Raw genomic sequence first — 21,075 nt, 5'->3', positions numbered from 1 at the left:
ATTAGATATACCGTATACATATGAGTAATGGTTGATGTCATAAAATTTGATCTCTGACTTTTGGAATGAAGAAAATCATTCTTCTTTCATAATACCTTGTGTAGGTCCACCCTGACTTCTCAGCCAAAAATATCAAAATTCTTTGCACTTGACACCCACTTGCCCTGGTGCATCCCTACTTGATACAGTCATTGAAACCATTGAAGGTGGCTGTTCAGTTCCTTTTGTCTGCGCATGTCAACATGTGCTGTCGCAGTATCCTGTGTCAAGAGCACCATCTTACACACCATCCTGTCATATAGCCGCATGCTATCTAGAAGGAACAATAGGTACATTTGCATGGCCCAGCTCTAACTTCAAAATATTGAGACAGCAGAGCGAACAAGTAAGTGTGCAGCAGATAAATAAGTCAAGGTATCTGGGAAAGACATTAGACATTGGAGGAAACCCTACATAGTTTCACCAGGTGCCCAAAAATAAGTGCACAAACAGAGGAAAGCCTGTTGTAGACTCTGTTGGAAGACATACATACAAAGTATGTAAATGGAAATCATCAGAATGGATTCAATTTCTTGGGGATCTGTTCGAATCTTCGTCCTTAAGCAAAATATGCATTGCAGATTTCAAAGCTAGGTTTATGAAGAGAAAAAATTTTGTACTGTGACAAAAGACTGAAATTTCACAAAGATTCACAGCAGTTAATCAAACATCAACAAAAGGAATGATACAGATTAGGAACATGGATGGGACTGTTATGATTTTTGACACGTCTGTTAATTAAACTGTGAGCAAAGTTGGAAAAAAGTGTCCATAACGACAGCAGTATATGAAAAAAAATGATTCCTCATTCTACTGTTACATATGACAACCAGGCCAGCTAGTGGTAACTTTCAAAAGAAAACCCTTCCAGAACACCAAAAGGTATGGTTGTCCACTTTCACAATCAAGCATGAATAATTAAGATGGCTTGAAGATATAGCTGCAGACATTTTGGAACTCCTGACCAAGAGGATTACAAATCTTCTAATTTGTTACGTTGCAGGACCATAATTTGTCAATGATGTTGATTCAGTTAATTAGCAAAACAGTGGTATTGAAGTAATTCTTAGTGATCTAACCAGTCTGGTTTAACCATTGGATGTCTTTCTGAACAAAAACGTCAAAAACAGTATGAGATTTAAAACAACGTAATGGCTAGATGATCAAAGGAGAAAAGACATTCACCAAGCCAAAATATAGGTTCTGACATTAGCAACCCTGTGAAAACTGTTTGCTGAGACCTGGGATGAAATCAGAATGGTCAAATCATTCAAGTATCCAGTGGGGCATCCAATGCAGCTGATGGCACAGGAGGTCATTTTTTGTGGAATGCTATGACTCTGAATGCTGATGAATATTGTTCCAGGTGGCATTTTAAGCAGGTTGGCCCATGGTATTTGCTTCTGCAGATGAGTAATTTTTAATAAATATTTGCTCACATTCTGCTACTAAGTTACGCTAGTATGTGTCCTTTTCTGGACTGTGGAAAAAACAAGTGAAATTGAATAAATTTGTACATAGGGCTTTCATTTTTGATGTGATAGATTAGATTACAGTGTGTAAACAGGCCCTTCGGCCCAACAAGTCCACACCGACCCGCCGAAGCGTAACCCACCCATACCCCTACATTTACCCCTTACCTAACACTACGGGCAATTTAGCATGGCCAATTCATCTGACCTGCACATCTTTGGACTGTGTGAGGAAACCAAAGCACCCGGAGGAAACCCACGCGCACACGGGGAGAACGTGCAAACTCCACACAGTCAGTCGCCTGAGGCGGGAATTGAACCCGGGTCTCTGGCGCTGTGAGGCAGCAGTGCTAACCACTGTGCCACCGTGCCGCCCACTGTGCTACCGTGCTGCCCACAAATTCATTGTTTTAATGAATTTAATGTACAACTAATGTCCGTATGCATGGAGATTTATTTATAAACAAAAATTTAATGGAAATACTTTGGCTCTGTTTGCAATTCTTATGGGAGGGGATTCTTAATCTCTTGTATGGGATATTCATTGTAAATATTTGAAATATTGGGTTTGCACTTAATCTGAAAATATGTACACATTAATTGCTATAAATAGAATTAACCCATTCACCTAACCATTCACTTAACCGTTATACTCAGAAATCTCTTTCCAAATTAAGTTCTGTTAGTTGGTTGCAAGCACATGGTCTATGACTATTACCAAGTCTTGATGAGTCAAGTCTGCTTGCAGCATCTGGTCCATTTTCATTATCTTTTTGTTTTAGAACTGTCTCTCACCTTAATATGATATTTGCTGCAATCCATAATATAATTCCAGATGTTATGGTGAAGTGTACAAGGTCTATTGCAATAATAAAGTATTGCTGCAGATGGGATAAATTGTCTTGCTGTGTAGAGGTTTCCAGACATGCTAGTTGTTTTCCTCATGTATATGTTGGGACTTGAAAATTTACATTTTGACAGACCCAGGTCTGAGTGTGTTAATTGCAGATTATTATCCTTACTCTTTGATTGAAATATGTTGATTCCTTTGTGAATAACTAGGCCTGTAATCCAGAAGTTGATGTACACCTAGGCCCTACATTGAAACCTAGTCGAATGGCAAGACAATAGTAGTTGATCTGAACCTGTATCTTAAGTTGTATAGATGGCCCAGACATTATGTTCTGAAATGTAATTTGATAAATACGATAATGGATGAGCTAGCACATGGGGAAAAAATGTTATATAAAAGGGAAGGCACAGTAGCTTAGTGGTTAGCACTGCTGCCCCTCAGCACCATGGACCTAGGTTCAATTCCGGAGTTTGCATATTCTCCCCGATGTCTGTGTGTGTTTCCTCCGGGTACTCCAGTTTCCTCCCACAGTCCAAAGATGTGCAGGTTACGTGGATAGGCCATGTTAAATTGACAGTAGTGACCAGGGATGTGCAGGCTAGGTAGATTTTCCATGAGAAATGCGGGGTTACAAGGATTGGGTAGGTGGGTGGGATGGTCTTCGGTGTGGACTCGATGGGCCGAATGGTTTGTTTCCACACTTTAGGGATTCTGTGATTTTTATGAAGTGTCTGGCTTTTAGCGAAATCTGTCCTTATTCACTTAAGCCATTCAGACACCTGCCTGCCTCCACTAACTGGTCTATTCCAAGCATAGTTTCAGTTGCTTGTCACGTAGTTCACCTCTGAGGATGTGTTCTCCTTAGTTCGCCATTCAGTTAGTCAATATATGTGGACGTGCTAATATTTTTAAGCTTCTAAGAATAAATTTTTAAGAACTTCCACCTCCTAATTGTCAACGAGGAATGTCATGAAAACTAAGATTTTTCTCATCGTCTAGCTTCAAGAAAACCATGGAGGAACTCAGGTCTAGCACCATCTCTGGAGACAGGAAGAGTTAATGTTCAAAGTCTAAAGACTGTTCAGAGCAGTGTCTTCATTTGTTTTTAATTTGATTTCCAGCACCTTCTGTATTTTGCTTTTATTGAAAAGAATCATGATTTACTTTACAATAGTACTTTGCAGGGCCATAATTAACCTGGTTTCTGTAATTATTCATTTTTAATATTACTGGCAAATTCTGTGGAAAACTTCTGACTGTATCCTGTGACCTTCCTCCCTGAAATGTTTTGAGGTAGTCACTTGGTAAATTATTACTGTCCTCAACAGGCAGGTGCGATCGGATGGGAAAGATAAAAATGCTGTGCTCTCCTTCACGCTGACAGAGGAGCCCACATACGTGGATCTGACCAGTTCAGGAGACCGAGAAGATGTAAGTGGAACATCTGTTTTGTTCTGATATTTTTAATTTGTAATTTTGGATCCCATAAACTGGTTAATTTGTAAGAAAAAAGGAAGGTAGTAAAAATATTAAAGTCCCCCTCTTTTTATAAGAAAAGTGCAACCTTCCTTGGGTGCACAACATGCAGAATGGAATGTTTATGAACAGCTTGTCAAGCCAAAAGTGTGCACATGGTTCAATTTATAATATATTGGTCTTGTAAGGGTATAGGTCCTCGCATTGTGAAGACTTTGTTCAAGTACTGCTTTATGCATAGCTAAATGATTACACGAGGTTTTTGCCATTTTGTTGTTTAACAGAAGCCAGATTGATTTTGTTTTTTTGATTCTTCCACTTCTTACTCTAAATGAATTGAGATCACTTGTTATCTTCTGTCGGCATTCCTAAATTCCCAGATCCTTCCACCAACTAAAAGCATATGTGTTGGAGTACTCTTCACTTTCCTGGATGAATATAATTGCAACAATAATTGGATTTACACTATTAAAGGCAAAGACTTGGACTTTTTGCGCCCTCACCATTTTGCAACACGGCAGCAATGAGTGCCTTCTGCAGATCCACTGCAACAACCCACCCCATTCCTTCTATCTCAGTACTTTCCAACCTTGTGATCTTGATTTCTTAAAAGGATGAAAGCAGCAGCCTGATTGTTTCCAATAAATTGCACACATTCCAAACTTGAAAAACATTGCCATTCTGTGGTGCTTCAAAATTTCGAAAGTCATTGTGTTTAATGATACTGTTGTAGAGTACTTTACCACTTGGACTGCAGTACTTCAGGATGGCAGCTCATCACTTCATTATCAACAAATTGGGGATGGGTATAAATGATGTAGCAGTCACATCCCATGAATAGATTAATGATATTGTAAAATTTTAGCTTGGATTAGTCTAGGGCTGAATTTGATCTGCTTAGACAGCAACTCTTGACTTGACAAGCTCAACTGTTGTGGCAACTACACCAGCTAATCTTTGGAATATGCTTTTGTAATGCTCGGGATTTTTCAGACTTTTACCGTAGTTCAACAAGATTTAAGGTAATTTTGGATAAGGGGAAATCATGCAAAACCAGTTTAACAGAATTGGGAATTAATGAACAGGATAGATAAAGGGGAAGCAGTGGATGAAATATATTTGGATTTTCAGAAGACATTTGGAAGGTGCCACACGTTGGGGTACTTAATAGGTTAAGAACCCATGGCATTGCAAATAGTATATTAACATTGGTAGAAGATTTTTTAACAAATAAAACACAGTTGAGAGATGGGAAGCATTTTCAGCATGGCAACTTGTAGCTAATAATGTGCCATGGGGATTAGTGCTGGGGCCATTGTTACTTACAATGTACATGTTTGACTTGGACGCTGGAAGTCAATATGCTACAGCCAAGTGTGGATAATGCGAACAGATGAGGAGGCCTATTTGGAGGATGAGTGTCTGCGAAGGAATTATCGGAAAGCTTAGGCAAGGGGCAGAAACTTGAGGGATGGAATATAATATGGAGAAATGTAATGTCCTGTGCTGGACAGGAAGAATAAAAGAGCTGAATATTATTTAAATGGAGAAAGACTGCAGAGATCTGCAGCATAAGGACTTGGGAATCCTTGTTCATAAATCTTAAGTGAGCATCCAAATTTAGCAGGTGATAGAGTAGACAAGTTTAATATTGGCATTTATTTAAAAGGGAATAAAGTATAAATGCAGGGAAGTCTTGATAAAACTACAGCTGGAATACTGTGAGTAGTCTTGGTTTTCTTATTTAAGGAATGATATACAGGCATTGGAAACAGTCCAGAGAAAGTTCATTAGGCTTGTATCTATGGAGGGTAGATTGTTGTTTGTACTCACCTTCTGAGGGTAGATTGTTGTTTGTACTCATTGGAGTTTAGAAGAATGAGAGGTGACATTATTAAAATACTCAATTCTTAGGTATGTGTGGATAGGTCGTTTCCCCTGACAGACTCGAATATAATGGGGCATAATTTGAGTAATGGCATCTCTCTTTAAAATACCTTCTGAGAATTGTAAATTTGTGCAGTTCTTTACCGCAGAACTCGGTTGAGACAGAGTCATTAAATTTATTCAGATAATGTAGTCTGCCAAATCAAAAAGGCACATGGGATGCTTGCTTTTGTTAGTTAAGGCATTGAATACAAGACTAAGGAGATTATCATAGAGCTGTATTTCACATTTATTGAGCCACTATGTGCAGTACTGGTCACCACACTAGAGGAAACGTGATTACATTGGAGAGGGTGCAGAAGAGATTCACCGGGATGTTGCCTGGGCTGAAGTGAAATGAGGCGAAGTAGACCTTGTCTCTTTTCCTTAGATGAGAGAAGACTGAAGGGGTTGGAAATTCTTTTGGGTTGTTCAAGGTTCTGAGGTGCATATTTAGGGCGAATCTTTTCCCTTAGTCGCAGAATAATTAACCGGGGCACAGTTTAAAGGTGAGGAGGGAAAGGAAGTTCACCCAGAGAGTTGTGGGTATCAGGAGCTCACTCTCTAAAAACGTGGTAGAGGTGGGAATCATCAACGAATTGAAACTAAGAATACAGGTAGGAGGAGGCCATTCAGCTTGACCCTGCTCTACAATTCAAATTGATCATGGCTGATCATTAAATTCAATACCCTGTTCCCACTTCCCATCTCTTTTTATCCCTTTAGCTCTAAGACCTATTCTAACTCTTTGACTACATTGTGTTTTGGTCTCAACCACAATGTGGTAGACAATTCTACAGGCTAACGATTCTTTGGGTGAAGAAATTTCTCCTTATCTCAGTTCTAAATAGCCTACTCTGTATCCTTTAATTATGACCCCTGGTTCTGGACTCCAGTCATCAGGAAGATCCTTCCTGTGGTTACTCTGTCTAGTCCTGTTAGAATTTTATGGGCTTTTATGCGATTACTACTTCTAAGTTCCAGTGAATCTAGTTCTAATAATGCATGACTGTACATTTTCCTTATCACTGATAAATTGCAAGAAAATTGTTTTTTGTTCTTCAGCCAGTGAAGTTGGCGGTTGTTTGCCGGGATGGACTGTTGTACCTATTTGAACATATTTTAAACGGGTAAGAGTTGGGATTGTACCCAAACAGCTTAATGTTCCCATTTCTATTTTTGATAATCAAATGCATTTGCATGAGGTATATGGCAGAGACCGGTTGGTTGAACCTAACTAGTCCATACCAGTATTTATACTCCAGATAAGCTGCTTCCCATTGCTCCATATGTAAATCTACTGTTAGAGCCTCCATTTCTTCTCTCCTTCAAATACTTGTCTAGGTTCTCCTGAAATTCAAAAGGTCAGAAAACCTCTAATGAGTTCTCTTGAATACAAAGCCAATTGAGTATTTTTGAAACTGAAGTGTGTTGATTTTGACTGGTTGAGATGAGGAAGTGAAACCCTTTCCTCTTTGGTGCTTCAAATAATGTTACTGCTATCATGAATGATTGATTTATTGCTGAGTAGGCTTACTGTGGGTGAAACTCAGCTTGCCTGACTTGAATGTCTTAAAGATTTTGGATGTAGGTTTGCTCGCTGAGCTGAAAGGTTCATTTCCAAATGTTTCATTACCTTACTAGGTAACATCATCAGTGGACCTCATGCGAAGCAATGCTGAAATTTCCTCCTTTCTCTTTATATGTTTGGATTTCTTTATACCGTGTGCAAAAAGAATGGGTACCCAATGAACACAGTCCACCGATTTCTCAGCAACAAACCCAAACAAGCAGACAAAACCCGTCCAGAAACCCTAGCCACTTTCCCCTATATCAAAGACATCTCGGAAATGACTGCCAGACTACTCAGACTTCTTGGCATCGTGGTAGCCCACAAACCCACCAACACACTAAAACAGCAGCTAATGAACTTGAAAGACCCTATACAGACAATGAGCAAAACTAACGTCATTTACAAAATACTGTGCAAGGACTGTAACAAACAATACATTGGACAAACAGGCAGAAAACTAGCCACCAGGATGCATAATACCAGCTAGCCACAAAAAGATATGACCCTCTCTCACTAGTATCCTCATGGATGAGGAAGGACACCACTTTGAATGGGACAATACATTTATCCTCGGACAAGCCAAACAAAGACATGCACGAGAATTCCTAGAAGCGTGGCATTCCAACCGGAATTCTTATCAACAAACACGTCGAGTTAGACCCCATCTACCACCCCCTGAGAAAAGGAACAGGAAGTGACTTCACAGGAAATAACATCAACAAAGGAAATGACATCACCAACCCAAAGAAACCCAAACATATAAATAGAAAGCAGGAAGTTTCAGCATTGCTTCGCATGAGGCCCACTGAAGATGTTACCTAGTAAGGTAACAAAACGTCTGGAAATGAACCTTTCAGCTCAGCGAGCAAACCTACATCCAAAACCTCAACCTGAGTTACAAATCTTCTCAAAACTATCTTAAAGATGTTTTGAACTTGTGTAATAAATACTGCAGCTGCCAGAAATCTGAAATAAAAATAAAACTGGAAAATGCCACCAGGTCTGACAGCATACCATGGTGAGAAACAAAGTTAACACTTCTGGTTTGGAGACACTAGTTTTTTTTTACATTACATTACTTACAGGGTGGAAACAGGCCCTTCGGCCCAACAAGTCCACACTGACCCGCCGAAGCGCAACCCACCCATACCCCTACATTTACCCCTTTAACCTAACACTATGGGCAATTTAGCGTGGCCAATTCACCTGACCCTGCACATCTTTGGACTGTGGGAGGAAACCGGAGCACCCGGAGGAAACCCACGCAGACACGGGGAGAACGTGCAAACTCCACACAGTCAGTCGCCTGAGTCGGGAATTGAACCCGGGTCTCTGGCGCTGTGAGGCAGCAGTGCTAACCATTGTGCCACCGTGCCGCCCTAGTTGAATTCTGGTGAAAGAAACTTGCCCTGAAATGTTAACTTTGTTTCCCTTCAAGATTGTGAATGGCTTCTGAGTTTTGACCTGTTTCTAAAACAGTTTATTTCTCTAGTCATCTAATGGTTGTGTGTTCATTTTCAATAGTTACTGCAAAAAGCCTCTCCTGCCAACATGCACAGTACAGATAGCAACTTCAGGAAGAGGCACTGATACAACACCTGTTCCTATTCTGGCAGCCATGTTCTGCACTGACCGGCAATCAATATTGATAGCATACAACAGTGTTCTCCAACCAATTATAGAAAGAGTGGTAAGTGATAAGACAAGACAAAATCTCTGCTGATTGCATCTTGGATGTTTGTAATAACATGGGTAACAGAGCAGAAAACTTGAGGAGCTACCTGTATGAATGTCAATACTGAGTAAAAAAACAAATGTCAAGTTATCCTCAAAGTTGTTCTGCAAATGATGGAAATTTCCTAAGATTACATTGATCATATGGGTCAATGGGCTGAAAAATGGAGTTCAGTCGAGATTAATGTGAAGTGTAGCATTTTTGTACAACAAACAAGGATAGGGCTTTGGATAGCATTGTAGAACAGGGGGACCTAGTGGTACAGGTACATAATTCTTTGAAGTATGCATCACATATAGACAGGGTGGTTAAAAAGACATTTGGCACGCTTGCCTTCATTGCTTAGCCCCTTGAATATGGGAGTTGGGAAGTCATGTTGAGGTTGTACAGGGCGTTGGTGAGGTCTCTTCTGGAATACTGTGTCCAGTTCTGGTCACCCAGTTATAGGAAGGATATTAAGCTGGAGAGGGTTCAGAAAGAATTTCCCAGGATGATGCTGGATTTGGAAAGTTTGGGTAATAAAGGAGACTGGATAGGCTGGGACTTTTTTCATTGGAGTGTAGGAGGTTGAGAGGTGATTTTATAGAAGGATCTAAAATAATGAGGGGTATAGATCGAGTTGATGGTAATTGTCTTTTCCTAGGATGGGGGTTTCGAGACTGGGGGCACATTTTTAACGTGAGAGGAAAAGGATGTTAAAAAGATATGAGAGGCAATTTTTTTTACACAGGATGGTTTGCATGTGGAATGAACTTCATGAGGTGGATTTGGGTACAATTAGAATATTTAAAAGCTATTTAGATAAATACATAAATAAGAAAGGTTTGAAGGGATATGGGCCAGGAGCAGGCAGGTGGGACTAGTTTAGTTTGGGATCACGTTCAGCATGGAGTGGTTGGTCCGAGGGGTCTGTTTTTATGATGTATGGCAATTGAAGTAGTAGTTTCCATTGTCATTGGATTTGTTTTAAGGGTGACCAAGTTAGAGCATACTGGAATGTTCATGAACTTGTATCTGTCAGCCTTCTAGGGATTTTTGTGCAGATGAGAATATATCTTGTTTAGCTGGTTGTAAAATCCTGAAATTTGTTTACAATCTAACTCTGGTATGAAGTAGGTGGGAACTTGAATATAGTTGCTCAAGTGTCCAACTATTTATGTATATTTTAATTTGCCTCCAAACTCCTCTTCAGATTTTGGACGAATCAAATGTCGTTCCTCCCAAATGTAAGATGCTTGAACTAAGCAATGATTGTGAACAGTGCCCAAGTATTATAGCCTGGAGTGGCTTTGAGGTTTGTTTGTTTTAGGGTCATCAAGGATGGACAGACCTGGCAGCTTAATGTTCCTGGATATAGATGCTATAGGAAGGATTGAAAGGGAGGCAAGAGAAGGGGGAGTGTCATTTTTGGTTAAGGAGAAGATTACAGCTGATATTCCTGGGAGATCATCCAGTGATGTTGAGTGGAATGTAAAAATAAACAATTTGTAATATAGGCTGCCCAATGGTCAGCATGAAATTGAGAAGCAAATATGTAAGGAGATCTCATTTCTCTAAGAAAAATAGGGTGTAATGGTAGGAGATTTTAACTTTCCAAACATACTGTGACTACCATATTGTTAAGGGCTTGGATGGGGAGGAATTTAAGTGCGAACAAGAAAACTCTTATTCAATGTGGAATATCTGCTAGAGAAGGAGCAATACTTGACCTGTTGGGAAATAAGGCATGGCATGTGACGGAGGTGCCAGTGGGGGAACGTTTTGGGGCAATTGATCATAATTGTATTAGTTTTAAGATAGTTGTGGAAAAAGATTAAACTGATCAAACAGTTAAGGTTCTAAATTGGAGTAAGGCCAATTTTGATACTAGACAGGAACTTTCAAAGGTTGATTATGGGAGGCTATTCACAGGTAAAAGGTCAGTTGGGAATGGGAGGTCTTGAAAAATATGATAACGAGAGTTCAGAGACACATGTTCCTGTTAGTGTGAAGGGCAAGACTGGTAGGTGCAAGGAATGCTAGATGACTAGAGAAATTGAGGCTCTGGTCAGGAAAATGATAGCAAATATCAGGTATAGACAGCTGGGATCGAGTGACAGCTGGAAGAGTATAAATGCAGGAATAAATGCAAGAGCGAAACCAAGAGGGCAAAAAGGGAACAGGAAATAGCTTTGGAAGAAGAGTTCAGGAGAATATCTGTTTATCTGCCTTACCTGTCAGGCCTCTTGCATTGAAGTAAATGCAGTTCAATTTATCAGTCTTACCTCATCCTTTGCGAGCTCAGTCTGCCTTGACTATTAGAATTGGTCCCCTTATCTAGTGTACCAGCCCCAGCCACTCTTCTCAATAGTGCTTAAAGTTACCCCATGCTCTGCAACAAGTTTAGCAAATTTTTCCTGTTGAATGATTCTCTGTTACAAACCCATGGTTGTGATTGAATTAGTGATGGCTGCTGGTTCTCATTTCAGACGTTAAACACCACCGAATCCCACATTTGTCTGGTAAGAGACATACAAATGACGGTGGCAATCTCAACCGAAACAGCTGTAACAAAGGTAAGCAAGAGGTCGTCACCCGAAATGTCTGCTTAATTCTTCAGTCATTATTTGTTTAGTAAAATTTTTTTAGTGCTTCGAAGCATTTACAAATGAAGATAATTTTCTGAAGAATTGTGCATTCTAGTTGGTGACAGCTTTTTTATATTCTTTTCCAGTAAAAATCTTTCCACTTTCCTATGGTGACAAGAAGTTAAACTGGTGATTAAATGAGAATTGAGATGTTTATTATAGATTTTATTATATTTAGTCAAGCAAAAGAAAATCCTGAAAACAACATAAATTGTGTGTAGAAAATGTGTACTTCTGACTAGTTACCTGGAGCGGTATGTGGTTTTATTGGGTATATATAGGTTGCAAGATCATTAGCTGTGCAGAAACTGTCCTACCAGAGTCACAATGAACTAATAACCTATTTTATCTTGTAGATTAAAACTCCAGTTGTAACTTCTGGAGTTGAAGTGTTCGCACCTGGTATCCCTGGACATAGTACAAGCATCAAACCTGCATTGACCAAATCAAGAAAAAGTGAAGATAAGAGGAGGAAGGACACCGAAAATGAGGTACTGATACCTGTCCAAGTGTTCACTGATAGTTTCGATTCCCCTTGCTAGATCAATCATCGTTGTAGAACTATACCTTAAAAACATGGTGTCAGTCTTTTTTATTGCTTGGAAGTGTGTTAGCGTGGATTTATATAAGTGCCTGGTTCAATCTGAAATTCAAAACGAATCTAAAATTATACTTTTCTGTCTAATTTGAGACTGCAGCAGAATTTTAATCCATGTGTAAAGTAAATTACAAGGTTTGGAGGTTTAGTGAGAAATGAACATTCAAATCTGATTTTTTTTGATAAGTACAAATTAGAACTTTGCTCTATTAGTTACGTTGTTAATTCAAAGCATCTTAAACCAAAAAGGATTATTTATCGCAGGTTTCAGACTCAGGGTTCCAAAAGCACTATTTAGCTTTTCAGTGTCAACAGAATTACAGCTGCACTGTGCAGAAAGAAATTTGTGGCACTATACAAGGGTGACTGTGCTATGTTCTTCTGTTTTTTCAGAGTATTGAGGAACGTCTGTGTGCCATGGATATTGATGTGATGAAAATGAGAAGTAAATCTGGCCTTCCACAGACTGACAGCTTTGCAGTGTTACTTGTACAAGGGCTGGAAAGTAGTGACTCATCTATTCTAAATGTAAGACATCTCTATTATGTGTACAATTGTTTCACAACATTTTGGAGATCATCTGCATGATAAGTTCCATGCAGTTTTACCAATTGAACATTTTGCTAGAATTATGTAGAATCTACAGTGAAACAATGCCTTTACACATCAGATTCAATTTTGACCTTTATGCCCGATGTCAGCGTCCCACAAACTGCCATGTTTTTAAATCTAAAATCAGAACTTTATCATTTATTTTCCCTATCTTAACCAGTTTTTCTTGAAATACATCTGTTATTTGCTTCAATTCGGTATTCTTAAATACAATTTTATCAAGTCACCTCTCAACCTTGTACGGTGTGTTCAATCTTTCCAGATTAGTATAACTCTTGATTTGATTTTTTTTCTTCATTCATGGGAATTGGGTGTCACTGGCTTGGCCAGCGTTTATTACCCATTCGTAATTGCCCAAAGGGTAGTTAAGCATCATTGACATTGCTGTGGATCTGGAATCACATGTAGACCAGACAAGGTATGGATGGCAGTTTCCTTCCCTCGTGGGCATTAGTGAACCAGACAGTTGGCAATTCATTCTTGGTTGTCATTAGATTCTTAGTTTGAGATTTTCATTGAATTCAAATTCCATCACCTGCTGTGGTGGGATTTGAATCTGGGTCCTCAGAACGTTATCTGGGTGTCTGGATTAACTATTCAGTGACAATTTCACCAGGCCATCACCTCTCTCAAATTATGCTAATAAGTTGATGTGTTCCATATTCTTTTATAGCATGTTGGGTGAAAGAGTAGTTTTGGTCTCCTTATTTAAGGGAAGGTATTATTTCATTGGAGGAATTCAGCGACGGTTCATTAGAATGATCCCCAGTATTGGAGAGATTGCCTTTAAGGAAATGCCTAGCAGGCTGGGACTCTATTTATTGGAATTTTTAAAAATATGGAAGGTTATCCCTTTGAAACAATTCTTAAGGGTTTTGACAGGGAAAATGCTGAGAGCGTGTTTACTATTCTTGGGAGTCAAGGACCAGAGGGCATAGTCTCAGAATTAAGGTGTGCCAATATAAGATGGAGATCAATTTCTTTACGTTTGAGTCTTTGGAAGTCCTTGCCACAGAGAACTGTGGTGGCAGAGTATTAGATTAGATTCCCTACGGTGTGGACACAGGCCTTTCGGCCCAACAAGTCCAAACTGACCCTCCGAAGAGCAACCCACCCAGACCCATTCCCCTATATTTACCCCTGACTAATGCACCTAACACTACGGGCAATTTAGCATGGCCAATTCACATAACCTGCGAATCTTTGGGAGGAAACCGGAGCACCCGGAGGAAACCCACGCAGACACTGGGAAAATGTGCAAACTCCACACACAGTTGCCCAAGGCTAGCAATTTATTTTTGTTTTCAATATAAATTCCTTCTTAAAATGTGTGCCATGCTTATAAAGGCAAGTGTCCCATACGGCTTTTTAACCATACTTTTAACTTGTCTTGCCTTCAGGGATCTGTGGACAGTCACCTAAAGATCCTTCTATTCCTCTGAGCTTCCTAGTGTTCTGCCATTCATTGAGTGCTCTCATCTTTTTACTTCCTCCAAAGTGTATCATCTCTCACTTGCAGTTATGTTCTGTCTGCCGCTAACTTAACCTGCGACCTTCTTCCTCACTCAGTGCCTGCCCAATCTTTGTGTCATTTACAAGCTTACTAATTCTTATTCTTTGCCTTCTGTGCTTCCGCAAGCGTGCTCTCTCTTCCACCCCCCCTCACCCCTGCCTCTCTCCCTTCCCACCCCCATCCCCTGCATTCTCCTCTTTATTGTTCATATACATCAAAAACAATAAGAGATGCAAGTGGTCTCTATGTTAACAAAAACAAATTGCTGGAGAAACTCTGGTCAGATAGCATCTGTGGGAAGAGTTAATGTTCTGAGTCCAGTGACTCCTCTGAAAATACAACATCCCTGTGTTTCTTTGAATTTGAGAAGTAGCATGATGAGCAAAAGTTAAATGAGGGAGAAAAAAAGGGAAATTAGACAACAGAAATTATTTAACAAAAGGTCTACTATTTCATTTTACTTAGGTTTGTATGAGAATGTGCTAATATTCTTTCACATTTGGCATTAAAATTTCTTCATTATTGTGAATGTTCTTTAAATTGTTGTAATACTGATCTTCCAAAATTAGTTTAAATTTAATGTATTGTTTTCAGTTTCAAGACTGACTATTATGTTGATCATGATTTGGAGATGCCAGTGTTGGACTGGGGTGTACAAAGTTAAAAATCACACAACACCAGATTATAGTCCTATTTAATTGGAAGCACACTAGCTTTCGGAGCAATGCTCTTCATCACCTGATGAAGGAGCGTCGCTCCGAAAGCTAGTGTGCTTCCAATTAAACCTATTGGACTATAACCTGGTGTTGTGTGATTTTTAACTTTATTATGTTGATGTTTTTCTGACACTGACTTAAAAGGTGCTTGCATCGCATTGCACCTTTCCAAGCATATACAATTGTTCCTGATTGGGTAAATAATGAATGGAAAGGCCATTAATGACTATGTTGTATATAGTAATCCAGTATCTGTAAAAGATATTCTACCTGTATTAATGATGTACCCCACAAATAAAACTGCTTACAAAATTTTTTGAAGTTCGCCTGTCGTGGACCAAGTTATACCACTAGATGGCACCTGTTCTTTTAATCAGCTAATGGTGAGGGAGAAATTGTAAAGTGCCAAATCAAGTGAATTTCAAATAAACTTGTCTGCACAAGGTATGAAAACAATTAACAAGACTATCAACAATTAAAATAGAAAATGGTTACTGTAATAACGTAGGAAATCCAACTGGAAAGGAACATAAATAGAAATTGCTTGAAAATTCCAACATCTGTGGAGAGAAATCAGTTAATGTTTAAGTCCAGTGACCTTTAAGAATTTTTTATTGTTGAGCATGGAAATAGAGCCATCAGTCATGACGTACATTAGCTAGTTTCAGCCTGAGGCAGACATTTCTTTTGACCCATTCCTATTTTGGGTGTTAACATTTCTGAACAAGTTGATGATAAAATGCTATGAGCGCACCTCTAGAGTAGGTGTGACTTGAACATAGGCTCTCCTATTACAGAGGTAGAGAAACTACCACTGCACCACAAGAGCCTCTACTGGGTCTGCTGTATATTTTTAATCTGCCTGTCTGATGTGTTATGACATAGCTCTGGGATAGGTGGGATGTGAACCCAGTCATCTGGCTTAAGAGGTAGAGACACTGTCACTGCAGCTCAAGAACCTCATTAGGTGTGCTTTATAATATTTTCTAATCAAATTAATCTGTTCAAAGATGTTGTTATGCACCTCTGGAGTTGGTGGGACTTGAAATCTAATCTACCACTGAACCCTAAGAGCCCTTTGTGCTCCTTTTAAAAAGTTTTTGATATTTTCTATTGAGTCTCTTTATATTTTTTAATGCATCTGTTTAGAGATGTTACAACAGGTGGGACCCAGGCTTCCGGGCCCCTTGAGCCTGCTTATTTTTTATATCCAGCACAGTTTTTCTTCCCATCATGGAATCACTGAGATATTTTCTTTTTAGCTACTAACCCCTGGCAGTAATCACCCATGTAGTAGCCAATTAGATATTTGCATACAAAGCCTGTTATTGCCTGTTATTGGTCTGCTTAATATACATTTTCTAATCGACCCGTTTCGAGGCATTATTAAGCACTTCTGGGGCAGGTGTGGACTTTAACCTGAGCTTCCTGGTGTAGGGGCAAGACCTTTACCACTGTACCACAAGAGCTGTCTGAGTCTGATTTTTCTAAAAGTGGGATAAGCATTTTGGAACTACCGCCAATTGGCAGTGCAAATCAAGATACTTGAACTCAGGCCTCCTGGCTCAGAGTCAGGATAATATCGCTGCACTGCAACAGCTCCTCTGGATCTGCTTTATGCATATTTTTTATCAACCTGTTCAGATATGTCATGACATCTCATGGGCAGATGGCACGTGAATCATGGTAAGGGCACTATTGCTGAATCACAAGAGCCCTTCTGGGTCTGCTACATGTTTTTTTTTTCAATCTGTATTATCCAGTCAACCTATTCAGATGTTGTCACACATTGCTGGAGCAAGTTGGACCAGAACCCAAACCTCCTGGCTCAAGGGGAGGGACACCATTACTGTACCACAGCAGCCCTTCAAAATGTGTGACAAACTGCAATACACCGTGAGAGTTAAATTCTCTGCATTAGTAACTTAGGATCGCTGCTAGCTATCTGGAGATATTCTCCCAGCTCATTGCACACTTTTGGGGCAGAATTGGGCTTGAACCAGGAGCCTCTTGGCTCACCAGTGCACCACAAGATCCCCCTGGGTCTAGTTATATATTTTCCTCATGAAACTGCTCAGCGGTCATGATACATCTCTCGAACAGATGGGACATGAAATCCAAGCCTCCTGGTCTCCAAGGGTCCACAAGTTTTGGTTTGAAGCCTTGTTTTCTTGAAAAAGATGAACTTCAAGAGGACATAAGATTGGTAGGCAATTGGAAAACAAAATGGAATGCAGAGAATTAGGTCAGTTTTGTGAGAAGAATGAGGAGAGATGATATAAATTAAAGGGTACAACTCAAAAGTGTGCAGAAGCAGAGGAACCTGGGAGTCCACGTTCACCTATCATTAAAAGTGATAGAACAGGTTGAAAAAGTGATTAATAAACCATATGTGATCATGAGCATCATAAATAGGGGCAAAAGAAAACCAGAAAGCTATGGTAAATCTGTATCAAACACTAGTTGAGTCAGTTGAAATCTCCGTTTTCTGTGCACGCACACTTCGGGAAGGATGTGAAGGTACTGGAGAGGGTGCATGCAAAGATTAATGAGAATAGTTCCAGAGATCGTCAACTTGAGTTACATGTAAAAATTAGAAAAGATGAGGTTGTTCTCAGAGAAGAGAAAATTTGATGATCAGAATAGTAATGGGCTCAGACCTGAGGCGAAGCTGTTCCAGTTGGTGGAGCAATCTAATTAGAAGACACTGTTTAAAATGATTGACAAAGGAAGAACGATGATGGGCTAGGGTATTAGTACGCTGCTTGAATACAGTGGAGGTAGATTCATTTGAATATATTCAAAAGAGAATTTTACGAAGAATGAATGTGAAGAGCTATGGATAAAATGTGGGAGAGTAGGACTAGCTGAATTACTTTTTGCAAATGGAGATGTTAGGCTAAATTACCTTCTGTGCTGTGTAACCATCCTATAATTCGAAATACATAGCATGGGAAGATGATGTATGGAGAGGTAAAAGAACCAAGGGAAAAGCTGGGGCAGAGAGTAGATCCTATTATCCATTGTCTGAGTGCTACTGCCTTTTTTGAACTTGCAAAACCTCCCTTTTGTATCACCTTTCTTAAAGTCACTTTTCTGGTGAAACCATCAGTTTTACAATAAAAACCAAATTCTAGGAATACTCAGCAAATTTAGCAGCATTTGTGGCGATTTATTTGTCCTTCATGGACTGGAGAAGCGTGAATTGATTGTCAGGATGTGGGGCTAGTGAATCTATAATATAACAAATGCCCAAATTATGACACTGACCCATCAGTCTTTCTGCATCAAGTCCCATTTGAGAATATATGATCTTGTTTTGAGCTCCTATGAAATAAAGGGGATATGCATTTTCTCGGGTGCTATCCTTCATTAATCCAAGGATTTATTTGTCTATTTTGATGACTCAGGTGGCAACTCACTTCTCATGATGGTTACTGCAGAGATTTCCTGGTACTTTGGCTATTTTTTTCTGCCAACCAAGACATCATTCAGTGAGGATCAGTTGGCCTGAATATGTCAATGCCAGTTGACTGTTTCTAAGTCATTGAGTAAATTTAATAGCTTTGACTTTGAAGCACTATAAAGTGCGGACGGCTGCAAAAGTTGGTAATTTTAACTGACTTTTTCTTTTTTGTTGCCAGAAAGTACTGCAGACAAAGAAGGATTCCTTGATAAAGGCCACTATTGCCAGGTTACCTGTTGCTGCAGTAGTTCCACTGCTTCAAGAGGTAAGGTTTCAGGAGCGGAGTTGATAACGTCAGCAGGTAGCAACAAAAATGACATGACATTTGTATTACATTTTTAGCATCATCAAAATATCTCAGGGTAATTCATAGGAGACTTCTCAGTTGGACACCTGACATTGAAGGTGGCCAAATTGTTGGAAAGAATTTCATGTTCAGGATTTGCATTCATTTGGAAAGGCAAAGGCTGATTCGGGATGGTCAACATGGCTCTCTGCGTGGGAAATAATGTCTCACTAACTTTGTTGAGTTTTTGAAGATGTAACAAAGAGGATAGATGAGGGCAGAGTGGTGGACCTGATCTGTATGGACTTCAGTAAGGCATTTGACAAGGTTCCCCATGGGAGACTGGTTAGCAAGGTTAGATCACGTGTAATACAGGGAGAACTAGCCATTTGGATACAGAACTGGCTTGAAGGTAGAAGACTGAGGGTGGTGGAAAGTTGCTTTTCAGACTGGAGGCCTGTGACCAGTGGTGTGCCACAGGGATCGGTGCTAGATTGACTGCTTTTTGTCATTTATATGAATAATTTGGATGTGAACATAGGAGGTATAGTAAGTAAGTTTGCAGATGACACCAAAAGTGGAGGTGTAGTGGACAGCAAAGAAGGTTATCTGAGATTACAAAAGGATCTTGATCAGATGAGCCAAAGGACCAAGGAATGGCAGATGGAGTTTAATTTAGATAAACGGGCGATGCTGCATTTTGGAAAGGCAAATCAGGGCAAGACATAGACTTAATGGTCAGGTCTTGGGGAGTGTTGCTGAATAAAGAGCCCTTTGAGTGCAGGTTCAAAGCTCCTTGAAAGTGGAGTTGCAAAAATACAGAATAGTGAAGATGGCATTTGATATGCATTCCTTTACTTGTGCATTAAGTATTGGAGTTGGGAGGTCATGTGGCTGTACAGGACATTGGTTAGGTCACTGGTCTCCCTGCTATAAGAAGAGTGTTGTGAAACTTGAAGGGTTCAGAAAAGATTTACAAAGATGTTGCCAGGGTTGGAGGGTTTGAATCATAGGGAGAGGCTGAATAGGCTGGGGCTGTTTTCCCTGGAGTGACGGAGGCTGAGGGGTGACCTTATAGAGGTTGGGTGGGTGGGGATGGACAAGGATGTGCAGTTGGGGGAGCGGGGTTGGTGGCAGATGGGGGCAGAGTGTCAGCGGATGAGGGAGTGTTGGACGGAGGTGGAGCTGGGGGTGGGTTGGGGTGCGGGGTGGGAGCAGGCGGGGGTGGGGGTGTTGGACGTGGTTGGGGGCGGGGTCTCGGGTGCAGTGTGCTTTTGCCTAGTCTCCTGGACAGGGAGCAGACTTCACATAAAACTCCAGGCCCCAGAGGAAATCAATTACCCAAATAAAATAGTGCCCGCTCATCTCGTTCAGATAATAGAGGTTCCTCTGTATTTTCAAAACCTTTTGGATTGTCCTGAACACTATTTGCCAAAGTTATCTCGTGTCCCCTTTTTTGCCTCCTGATTTCCCTCTTAAGTGTACTCCTGCCTTTATACTTTTTTAAGGATTTACTCAATCTCTCCAGTCTGTACGTGTCATATGCTTTTTCTTAACCAAAGCCTCAATTTCTCTCGTCATTCAGCACTCCCTACACCTACCAGCCTTGCCTTTCACCCTAACAGTAATATACTGTCTCCGGACTCTTGTTATTTCATTTCTGAAGGCTTCCCATTTTCTATCTGTTCCTTTACCTGCGAACTTCTGGCCCCAATCAGATTTTGAAAGTTCTTGCCTAATACCATCAAAATTAGCCCTCCAATTTAGAACTTCAACTTTTAGATCTTGACTATCCTTTTTCATTATTTTAAAACTAATAGAATTATGGTCGCTGGCCCCAGAATGCTCCCCCACTGACACCTCAGTCACTTCCCCTGCCTTATATCCCAAGAGTATGTCAAGGTTTGCACCTTCTGTAGTAGGTACATCCACATACTGACTTAGAAAATTGTCTTCTACACACTTAACAAATTCCTCTCCATCTAAACCCTTAACACTATGGCAGTCCCAGTCTGTCTGGAAAGTTAAAATCCCCTACCATAACCACCCTATTACTCTTACAGATAACTGAGATCTCCTTACAAATTTATTTCGTTTTAGCTCACAATAATGATTCTCCGGACATTTTACATTGCATGATAATTTGCTACAAAATTTACCAGTATAGTTTGACCACGTCAGCA

General features: G+C 40.0%; 1 protein-coding gene across 1 annotated transcript in view; it reads left to right on the top strand.

The window, feature by feature from the left end:
• The window catches only part of wdr43 (WD repeat domain 43), a 57,243-nt gene that overhangs the window by 21,062 nt on the left and 15,106 nt on the right, over window positions 1–21,075 (top strand). Inside the window, exons 6-12 of the mRNA XM_043687212.1 lie at window positions 3,693–3,795; window positions 6,832–6,896; window positions 8,864–9,029; window positions 11,543–11,629; window positions 12,058–12,192; window positions 12,693–12,827; window positions 18,785–18,871. Of these exons, the coding sequence (XP_043543147.1) occupies window positions 3,693–3,795; window positions 6,832–6,896; window positions 8,864–9,029; window positions 11,543–11,629; window positions 12,058–12,192; window positions 12,693–12,827; window positions 18,785–18,871 (778 nt within the window). The remainder of the gene's footprint in view (window positions 1–3,692; window positions 3,796–6,831; window positions 6,897–8,863; window positions 9,030–11,542; window positions 11,630–12,057; window positions 12,193–12,692; window positions 12,828–18,784; window positions 18,872–21,075) is intronic.

The sequence above is a fragment of the Chiloscyllium plagiosum genome, chromosome 3, assembly GCF_004010195.1.
Source record: "Chiloscyllium plagiosum isolate BGI_BamShark_2017 chromosome 3, ASM401019v2, whole genome shotgun sequence".
NCBI classification, from domain to species: Eukaryota; Metazoa; Chordata; class Chondrichthyes; order Orectolobiformes; family Hemiscylliidae; genus Chiloscyllium; species Chiloscyllium plagiosum.
This window is presented reverse-complemented; position numbering and strand designations above follow the sequence as displayed.